We start from the raw sequence: 11,531 nt of genomic DNA on the forward strand, positions 1-11,531 counted from the left end.
GATAAATTACCCTTATACAACAAATTTCTGCCTTAACAGCTGTTGGTTAGACTCTTATCACTTGCTAAGTGCCTTGCCTTTCGCTTTGCATCTTTAAGTTCTTATAAGTTTCAAATACTCGTCTTTCACCCACAGGTTGGCATGGCGACAAAGTTCTGCTGACTTTATCAGGATATTGCACCTTTAATGCATATTTTTTAATATAGCTACTCATTTTCTACGTTTTTCTTTTCATTAGCTGCTCTCAACTCATTTCCCATGCTCTGTGGGACTTGAGCTTCGTTGCTGTGCGACAAATATTTAAATTTACTTAACTTTTATCAATTATTCATACCGCGTAATCCTTGAACAATCAAGGTGTATTGCGTTAGTAGACAGCACTTTAAATAAAATAATTTCCCCCATTAAATGCATTACGATGTGTCTCTCTTTCTAATTAATTTCATATTCAAAAGTAAAAGTATTTTTTTTAAATAAGTTGGAATACAAGGTAAATGCAAATCCATACAGCATATACCTGGTTTTACCTGGTGAAGTGACTTCTTATTTATCTTATTTAATGACATCACTTCTATGGAAAAACGACAGCTATGAGCTCGGCTTGTCCCTTTGCGTTCGCTTATTCTTTAATAATGTTGTCATTTATATTTTCCCCATTACAGACATTTTTGCTGTCCTTATTGTCAGCATTCATTATCCCGTTCGCAATAATGGCTGAAGTGTTATTTGTGTGCCTTTCCTCAAAAGTGCGCGGTTGTGCGGGAACCCTTAATATTTTGTAATAATTTCCAGGAAGCAGCAAGTCCCTTTGGATATTTTTTACGCAAATACGGCAGACCATGTCCGCCCGCCATATTAAGTGAGCCATTATCATTAGTTATATGCGCGTGTAAATGATGGCCGAGCCCCACACTTTGCCGAGTTAATGTTAATGAGCCGCAATCACATCAGCATCAGGGTTCAGGACTCAGTACTCAGTACTCGGTTTTCAGTTTTCAGTTTTCAGGACTCTGGCCAGCGGAGAGTCAGCAAAATTGTTTGTTTGTTTGTTGTTTCATTTTGCGGAGCGGTTAATTTTAAATTAATTAAAAGTTGTTTGTTTGCTATTTTAATGGGCAGTGTTTGAGATATAGCTGCGACAGCGCAAAAACTCCTGCAGTACGGAATTCATGGGCTGCTGTACATTTAATTGAGCGTTGAATTTAAGTATTCTTTAGCCAAACTATAAATTAGAGCTCACTTTAATGTATTAACATTGTTCAGGGGAATATTTGGAATAAAAACTTATTTGGCACAAACGATTTTATTCATTGATGGATTGCAATATCTGTATTCATGAGTATTGTGCACACTCATCGAGGAACGTGAGAATGATCTTTAACTGTAAGTCAATGCAAAGAACCTTCTTATTCAGCCACAGTCAACACTTGTAAGATTGGAGGTAACGGCGAAAAATATCATCCCAAATTATGCACACCGTTTATTATTAAAATCAATTTGCATATCTGGCGAATTTTTGCCTTGTTGCTCATTTTTTGGTAATTACGATGACACTTCGGTCCTAAATATGCCACAACGTTCCGCTCCCTGCTGGAACTTCTTGCCCCCGTTTACCACCCCCTGCCTCACCCCCTTCGCCCTCCTTCATTCTCAACTGGACAACGCCGCACAAAGGATCATAAACAATAAGAACAGGTAAGAGCAGGTGGGTGGGGGAAAAGCACCTTTTGCTGTATTTGCGCTCATTTATCATGCGGCAAAGTTGTTAAGCAGCATTTTAATTTTTTAACAGTTTTGCCGGGGCGCTGAAACAAAATGTTTTTGTGTGTTTGTTTGTGCGGCCAAACGAAATGCATGAGACAGCTTAAGTGAGCTGCGCTGCTCCACAAAAGGGGCGGTGGGTGGGTTTGGGGCGTGGCAGCGGGAGGGATGCGGATATGGATGTGGATGTGGCAAAAACAAAAGGACTGCCAGGAGTCGAGTGAGCTGTTTTTGTCTCTGGGTTCGTTGCTCGGCTTTTAAGTGCAGGAACGAGCAATGTCCTGGTTTATCCACACACTCTGGGAAAAACGCTAGCCAAAACGCAGGTGAATTATGATTCCGAATTTCTTATAAGCGACCACTGCCATTTTAATACGGGTGTTTCCTTGCATCGGCTCTATACTAATAAATGTACTCGCTGATTTCCCATTCAATGCATATGTATAATAAAATGTTTATTACACGATCCCTATTAAATTGTTCATGACATATACAGGCTTTGCAAAATAAAATAAAAAGCAAAATAAAGTTAATGATTTTATATCATTTTACATTTAACAACTCATATATAGCACACGACATTAACTACAAGTGAAACAACTTTAATCAACGAAGGGTATATTTTAATTGATTTGGTTGTAAAGAGAACTGCCGCATGTATATCTGAAATTTTTAATTACATACTTCCTTAATTTTCTAATTTTTCGACCAGTGCCAGCTCCAACTTCCCATCTCGAGCACTCGAGTTTTGTTTGCCTGTGATGAATGACGCTGCATTCGGCCGAGTTTTTGTGTGCGCCACTGACAACCAACAAGACATGAACATTAGCACCCGACATGAGGTGACCTTAATGGTTTTATGCAAGACGAAAGGATTATTTTGTTGTGTCTGCCACGGACAGGGGACACTTTTGGATGCCATTGTTATAGCCTCTGACACTGAATGCTCATTAATTTGTACTCCTGCTTTACTTTTTTTCAGCCGGAGACAACACGGCAGGGCGAATCAAATCAAAGCAGGAGCTGCACATTATTCAAAGGACATTTTGGGGCCACCAACAAATGCCGATCATTTAAATGAGTCATTGTCATTTTAAAGTCGCCCCTCGGACACACACATCTGTCGTCGATTTATGTGCAGCACTTTGCACAAGACATTTAACACCTGCCCCAACTGCCACCCACTGGAGTTATCTCAGCTCGGCGAAAATCAGATTTTTCAAGAGCACCTGTGCTGTAAAGTTGGCTTGTTTTGAAGGGCGAGTACAAAGATTAAAATTTCCATACTATTACCAAAATGTAAATTTGTTAGTAGAATTAATAATGTGTTTAGTTTATTGTGCGCTATATAATTTCTTATTGAATCAATAATTATTACAAGGCTTTACCTTACCTGCTTATCCACATTAATTACATTTTTATTTGTATTTTAATTACATTCCATATATATATTTATATCCAATTTTTTTAGGATCCTTCTAAAACAATATTTAGAATCACTACTTATGTATTTACAATCGGGTTGGCTACTTTTGGGCAGCACCGATCAGGATTCAAAGCAGCAGGAGCTGAAGCAACTAAACGCACATCAAAATAATTTATGATGCACATCAGCCGAGTGGAGCTTCGTGTTGCAGCGAGTGGAAAACACCTTGCACACGCAACGTGTGGCAGTGGCAGTGGCAGTGGCCAGGTTGGCAGTGGGTCGTTCTGGCTACAACTTCGATGTCCATTTTGTGGCCATAATGCCCGGCCATAAGTTTTGCACAGCAAAAACATAAACAAGCTAAATCAAGTCAAATGCGCTAATAAATCTTACAGAGCGTCCGAGCCATCGTCGTCGTTCTCGTCATCGGAGTTGCTGTCGTCATGCAAATGTCGGTTATCTGGAATCTGTACACTCTAAACATGAAACGGGTATTTGTGTTCTTCGATTTATTTAAATAATATTGTGTTGTAATAAAATGTCTTTTATTAAATTTCATTATTTTTAATATATCTTTCAATAATCTATTTATTATATTTTACCAATTTTAAATATATTTTTAATCAAAATCCTCATGAGTTATTTAAATAACAATGGGTTCCGACATCAGTGACAACTGCTTTTGAACTTCACTTTTGTAAACATTTTCTAACTTTTTTACGTGTACAGCACCCTGCGTTTGCAATCTCATTTGTATTTTTACACCCTGCGTATACTTGATATTAAAAGCCTTAACAATTTAAGTTGATTTACGCTGCAGAGCAAAAAACAAAGTTAATTGTGTTTGGGGACGAGTGACCTTCTAATTGCTGAGTAGTTCGCTCTCTAATTGAAATGTGCACGCATAATTAATTTCGCCCAGCAAGAAATTTAATTGTGCGTCCGCAGAATCCTCAGAATCAATTTGAATGCCAGTGTCAGCGTCGCTGAAGTTATCATTTCATTGGGGTGGCGGGAATGGGAGACCGAGGTTTATTATTATTGTTGGCACAGCGGCTATTCAAGCAGCTCGTTTCCAAAGGCAAAAACAATCTCGTCGGTCAGCGGACGTTGAAGGAAAATGACTGGATCGGGGAAAAATCTGCAAAGGGAAACAGCTTAAGTCATTTCGACAGCGAGTTGTGTAATCCTTTGCCAAGGAATCGGATCTGATTTCCATGTGTTTGTGCCCCAAATTGCTGCCAGATTAAGAGTTAGGGCTTAAATGGTAAGCCAACTATTGCAAAATGTTATTTATTATAACCTTCTTAGAAGTGTAAAGTATATATTTCGAATACAAAATATTTAAATGTATTTATAAAGATACATTTCTTTATTTCTTCATGGAACTGTGTATTTTGTCAGCTTTCTTAAGTCCTTAAAATGAATAAATGCAAATGTAAGTGTAAATGCAATGCAAATGTAATTTCATGAACCTTTTCTTCGCAAATTCAGGTTAAGTCAATGTTGAAGAAGAATATTGAAAAAATTCTTGGGTAAATTGGTTTGTTTGCCTTCCGTCCCTTTTGAATGAAATGCTTGCGCTTTTTTAGTTGTTTATTTTTTTTTTCACATAAGTGCAGTTCACACATGCCAGAGTCAAAGAGAGAAACAGAAGTATCTGAAAGATACACGCTTGGCAACCAAAGTTACGCTCGCAACCAGTTGATTTGCTTTTTGAAATTCTCGCACGTTTGACGGCAGCCGCGACTCCTATAAATTCATCATTTTATTTAAAATTTCACATTCGCTGACAATTTCATGGCCTACGAAATGTGGGCTCGATTCTTTTGTTCTTTCACTCTCTCTTCGTACACAGCGAAAAATATGTTTAAAATGCAAGATGTTTATCTTCAAATAAAGATGGTTACGTGTTGGAGTTAAAGGAGGTTCAGCCGTGGATTGTTAATTATTAAATTTAAATAAATGTATAGGAAAAAATACCTAATATTTGAACAATAAATGTCTTGTTTAATGCTTCATTTTCTGCGTATTTTTTCTGGAACATTGTATTTTTCTAAAGTTGCTAATAATCCCATTATCACTAGGCATTGTTTAATGCGCTCGCCAGGCATGGAAATATTTGCACAGTTGACGGCTTGACGGGTATGCAATATGTGGCTATCTCTTTCGGCCACGTTCGCCCCTCTCTTTCGCGCCAGGAAGAAACCTTGGCAGTTCATTCTGATGCCGCACCGCGTGATAAGTGGGTCAGTAAAACGCGCGCCGGCACAAAATAATAAAAATAATAAAAAAAAAAACGCACACAATATGAAATAAAATAAGAAAAAACCGAAACTGAAATAATAAAAAAGTGTCACACCTGCTTCTCGGGGGGCGTGGCAGTGGGGATGGGGTGGGTGCTTTACATAAATGTTATAAATATAATAAAAATGTTATTTACACGCTTTTGAAAAGAGAAAGTCCAGAACGGGGCACGCGCACATACGAGGCATGCATTCATTTACTTTCGCATTTGGTTTTTATTCCGCTTTGTTTCGTTTTTGATTTTATTTCGCCAGTTCACCCCTTTTCTTTTTCTGGCTTGCTTAATTTCGAGCAATTTATATGTGAGAATTTTTCGGGGTAGATGTTTGTACATGGGCAATAACACAGCTTTTATGGCCAATTTATGGATGGTTTTTTCTTTTTTGTGCCGGTTTGTCGAACGTGCGTTAAATTTGGCAACTTGACATTTGGGTGTTCTTTTTCGCGGGAAAGTTCGGCATAGTTGGGATCGCATCTAGATTAAGATGTTTAGATATGCCCGCTTTACAGTTAGGAGTCACAGATCGGTCAAATACTTTGTTTTCTTTTCTCACGCCTAGTTTTTAAGATTAAGCTGTGAAGGAATACATAAAAAAACGGTTATTTAAATAAAATAAACTAGTACCGAACTAGAGTGTTAAATAGTAGACTATAGAAACACTCTTATTAATATATACAGGAAAACCAAATTTGTATTGAATAAATAAATATACCCAAACTTTTTTCATCTTGATGAATAGGTTACAAAGGCAAGAATATTTTGCTGACTAACTGATTACTATATTTATCCCTTTTTACTGTTCAAAAAGAGCTAAGTAAACTAAGTTAGAGTAGAGAAATTAACCAAGAGCGTGCGAATTTAGAAAAGATTTTGTTCTGCGGTTAATGAACCCTGGATTGGTGCGACTTTTTTCCATTTGCTGCGGAATGTAAACAGTCTTCATTGTAGCGGAAATGCTTGCACATTTGCATAAAGAAAATTGACAAATCTGCAAGCTTTATTTATTAGAGTATTGTTAATGCAAACAACAGACAGTTATTGTTGACATAAATGCAAAATGCCAATATTGTGAGCTTCCTATTTATTTTATGCTGTTGACCTAGTTATTGAAGAACAGCACATGGACATGGGATTATTTCACTTTGTAGTTTTTTAACAATAAATAACAATGCTCTTCTATTTAACCAAAGCTGATTTAGCTTTGAGTTAGCTAAACAGGACTAAAAATGCTTCGAGGCTAACTAGCAGACTCCAAACTGAGCAGACTAAGTTGAGTATATATATCGATGGTCAAGTCTTATTAAGCAGTTATCTATCTTGTAATTGTAATTGTAATTGAAGCAGACACACCCAGCGTCGTTGACATCGCTTTCGATTTCATTTTCAATTCCGATTCCCAAGGTCGATCCCGACCTACATCCTGCTACAAATAACTCGATGTCGACCAGCTCCCGCGGATTGCCGTGGATTGTGGATAGTTGATAGTGGAGTGCTATAAATGAATGGGCAAAAAACTGTTGCACATTTAATGAAGGCGCCCCGCCGCTTCGCACTCCTTGACATCCGTAATTTATGCTCATCTACAGACCGCACATAAGCGGCACATAAGCTGCGGACACTTGTCCACGCGATTGACAACATGACATTTTGAATGCGAAACGCCACTAGTCGGCGGACAGGAGTTCCCGGACAAACGGACACACGGACAACGGGCAACGGACAGTGGAGATGGGCCAACGGACAGGAGCAGTTCGCTTCTGGCACTGGGCAGGGGTAAAATATGACAGCGGGAGCAACAAAAAACTAGCATCGATTAAAAAACAACCGCTACGTGAGCTGCACTTCAATTGGCAAATCAAGATTTGCAATGTGCCGGGCCAAAGAGCCCACTCAGTTCGCTGATTTTTGCAAGTTCTTTTCAGACCTTAGAAGCGTGTTTGAGCCGCTGGCACGCGTTCCATGACCATCTGCCGTCGCCAAATGAAATGCACTGAAACTTATATATAGAGTGAGCGTAATATAAAAAAAAAATGTAAAGCAAGAAGGTTTTGATATAGCCCAAAAATCCATTCTGAAGACTAGTAGGAAACTAAGTTTTCTAGCAAATTATTTCGGCTTTCTTATGATGGTACTATTTAATTATTCAATCTGGTTTTCTTATAATGGGACCATTTATTTATTTAACTGAATATCCATTCCGTTTTGTTTTTAATTATTTTATTTTAAATTTGTATTGTTTTTCGTCGCGTGCAGATTGATAAATTCAGACGAGAAGCGTCCAACCGTTTGGGCCTAAAGTCCCGATCAATTCACACACGGTTTTAGGAAATTGAAGCTGTCAATTTTGTGGTGCGAACAGCCGCAGATTTTCACCAGTGGTTCAGTGGTGCGATGACGAAGCGGACTCTCTGACATTTAGCCACTGCCAGTTGGCAAGGCTCTCAATTAGCTTACAGGCGAAATCACTTAAGTTCTCATTGCCTGTTGGGCATAAATTCTGGGCAGAATATGAGTGGATGGCATGGCTAATTCGTGTTGTTGGTCTTATGGCCTGCTCAGCATGCAAATCTCGTTTCCAAAGAAGTGGGGCAAAAACCAAGTAACAAATGTTTCTTTTAGTCTTTTCACATGCTCCTTTTCGGGGTATATTTGTATGTGAAATGGCTGTGCAATTTTTTAAAATTTTTCACATTAAAAATGTAAATACTTTTATAAACTTAAATTCATAGGGAAGATTAGCTTTAAGATTGAATTCTCATAGTTTTTTGTTAGTACAGAAAGGGGTATTCAGTATTCTCGACTCTCCTACAGGCTTCTCTCTTTTTGGCATTTATTCAAATTAGCCTTTAAAACAAGCAAAAGCAGAGCATTACGTTCACACAGACAAGCCTTTTTATACAATTGTATTTTATATATTTAACTGCTAAGGTTTCACTGGTCGTCCGATGTGCAGATGCGGCCTAATTGGAATGCAGCAGACATCGGCGAAAAGGGGAGCGGAACGCCAAAGATGCTTAAGTTATTATTGATATTATAAAGAACATTGTCATGGCGGATTGGTCAGTGAATTGGTTAATTCAGATGTTGGACTTGGCTGCCCGACTTGTGTGAAGAATTCAGGCGGCTGAGGACTTAAACTCGAAATGCCTAATTAAATGTGCGCTTAACGTTTTAATGGGTTTCATCAAGAATTTTAAACAAAGCTGATATATATATTCGTTGATAATAAAATTCAAATGTAAGCATTTAATTTCGTGCCACATAAATATGTATCTTATCATATGCCACGTTCGACTTCAAAAACTTAACTTTATTTATTTAAACGGATTAGCTCTTCAGTCCTCTCATTTGAATTGCGGCCTCTGAAGCATTCTCTTGGAAGAAATCTAAAACAAGTTTTCCGTTTAATTCAATTTTCTGAAGTTTAAAAAATGTATATACTGACCTATGGATCACTGGGGATATTAGATCTGCATGAAGCGTCTTGATATCAGTGGGCTTAGTTAACAGGGATACTATTGCTCCCACCACCACAGCTGTGACGATTCCAATGGGATTGACCCAATGGTAAGAGAGACGGTATAATGGAAACACTTGCTCCTCATCCACCCATGTCTCTTCGGGCTGAGTCACATTTCCCACACATCCGTTCACGGAAACGGGAAGCATTTGAGACCTCAGTTGACCCGATGCTGCGGCGATCTGCGATCCAAAGGAAACCCATCCTGCCAGTAGGACACTAGATATGGCACCCACCGCTGTGCCTATGCTATTTGCCCATGGGAACAGCATGCCTAACGTGAATATTCCAAAGGAAGTGCCTGCCGTAATCGAGGATATCGAATTGCAGACACTCAAAATGCCTCTCATGTGCTGTAGTAGGAATACTAGCAGAAATGCAACGATTCCCTGGAAAATAATGCAGGTTTTAATCAGAATCGTGGCCTCCTTCTCGCTGGGCTGCATCTTGAAGAATCCGCGAACTACGTCTTCAAGGAAGACCAGCGCAAAAGTGTTGAAGCACGTGGAAAGTGAACTTAGACCAGCTCCGAATATTCCAGCTATAAACAAACCAGGCATTCCGGGAATATGTCCCACGTTTTGAACCACATACAAGGGCAGCAGTTGATCGTCATTCTGAACACAAAGTTTTTGTCAGTGTGGGATGTTTAAGAATATCTACCCACCGAAATCATTCCAGCACTCTGAGGATCGCAGTCCTTGTATTTCGAAAACAGTACCAATCCCATAAAGCAGCAAAGGGCGACGAAGATACACACTCCAATGGTGAAGAGGAATGAAGCCTGTTGAGATTTCTTCAGTGAAGGCAGTGACATATATCGCTGTACCATGTGCTGACCAACGGCATTAATAGAGGTCCAGTACGAGAAGCCGCCGGTGAGAATGCTCCAGAGTGTATAGCGAACATAGGGCGACGGATTCAAATTGGCAAACATCAATCGTCCTCCCTGTTCCGCGTCGGAGAAAATAGCTCCTAGGCCATCGGAGTAGTATATGGATAGAACGGCAACCGCAACCATGGAGAGAAACATAACAGCCACCTGCCAAACATCCGTGTGGACCACAGCCTTAAGACCACCCTGTAATGGAAATCATTTGGGTGTCTTCCAAGTCATAGGAAATGCTTACCAGCTTACCATAAATGTGTAGGTAACGCAAGCAATTATGATGACCACTCCAATCAGGTGGGTATTAATGCCAGAAACTGGAGATTAGATCACATATTTATGAATTCGCAAAGTTCCTTACGGACACATTTTACCCTGATTTAACGATAAGGCCGGAACATACACAACGAATGGCAAGTAAGTGAGCTGCAATTTTGAATAATTTATTAAGTTTGTAACGCATACAATTACTATTGACTTACTCCACTGAAAAAATAAATGAAAGATGCTGCGCTCCTTATGCTCGAGTTAAATCGCATTCCCAAGTACTGCAATGCAAGAAAAGATAAGTATTATTTTACAGTATTAAGTACATATATCCAACCTCGTATGCAGATCCAATTTGCAGAGCCGAGTACACGGGCAAGTAGACGTAGGATAATGCAAATCCTTGAAGAATGATGCCAACGATAATGAGAGAATACTGGGTGCCATAATAGTAAATCTCAGAGGGAGTTCCAATGATGGTAACACCCGATACGAAGCTGCATTAAAATAATGTATATTATTATTTGAATAGTTAATTATCTGCAATCCAAAAGCTTACCTGCCTATAAGACTTATGGATACTGGGATCACATTCATACTTCGCGAACCAATAAGATACTCGTCTATCTTCTCCGATCCGAAATTCGTCTTTCGAGTGTCTGCGGAAGTGCTTTTAAGGGTTTTCTGTTTTTTTCTTGAAATGAAAGAATTTCAAAGGAATGGTCCAGATGAAATAAAAACATACTCACTTGATACTACCGAAATATAATCCCGTTCCCGTGGATAACAGCGTCATGCCCAGCAGCACGATGTAGTCCACTGTGCCAAATCTGTAGTTGTCCATGATCTTGCTCTCCTTCTGCAAAATGGTTTTGTCAATATAAATAATATCACTTAAATTAATAAGTATCAAATTTAAGGAAATGCTTCCTTTTGAGATTAAAATAGTGAGCACTTCAGTTAAGTAAGAGGTCCAAAATCAAGTCCGCTTCCTCTTATGAGAGAACATACACTAAGCCGAAGCTTCTATTTGTTTAACATCCACGCTCCACGGAAAGACAATAGTGATGCGCATATAATTAAGAAGGAAATATATCACAATCGAATTTGTGAATTTATGGCGCCCCGTGGCAAAACAAGTTTCGGAGTAGCATATAAAAAATAGGTTGTCATGAAATTACCTATTTTGTGGTTTCGTGACATAAGATAAATAAAAGGTTCAACACACATTTAGTAATAAGTAAAACTTTGTTGAGAACACTTCAAGATGAGCCTAGCATCATAATTAGGTAAACATAATTTAATTTAATATTAATTACTATTAATTTACACTTAAACGGAAGCAAGTGTTTCGTTTCTA

General features: G+C 38.7%; 1 protein-coding gene across 1 annotated transcript; it reads right to left on the reverse strand.

Moving 5' to 3' along the window:
- Positions 1-8,646: 8,646 nt before the first annotated feature.
- LOC6537446 (sodium-coupled monocarboxylate transporter 1) lies at positions 8,647-11,531 on the reverse strand. Its single transcript, XM_015192867.3, has 10 exons — positions 11,353-11,531; positions 10,921-11,030; positions 10,731-10,865; positions 10,509-10,668; positions 10,387-10,452; positions 10,279-10,330; positions 10,154-10,221; positions 9,683-10,096; positions 8,941-9,632; positions 8,647-8,881 (listed from the first exon to the last, which is right to left on the reverse strand). The coding sequence occupies exons 2-10, from the start codon at positions 11,013-11,015 to the stop codon at positions 8,806-8,808; spliced, it is 1,758 nt and encodes a 585-aa protein (XP_015048353.1). The 5' UTR covers positions 11,016-11,030; positions 11,353-11,531; the 3' UTR covers positions 8,647-8,805.

The sequence above is a fragment of the Drosophila yakuba genome, chromosome 3R, assembly GCF_016746365.2.
Source record: "Drosophila yakuba strain Tai18E2 chromosome 3R, Prin_Dyak_Tai18E2_2.1, whole genome shotgun sequence".
NCBI classification, from domain to species: Eukaryota; Metazoa; Arthropoda; class Insecta; order Diptera; family Drosophilidae; genus Drosophila; species Drosophila yakuba.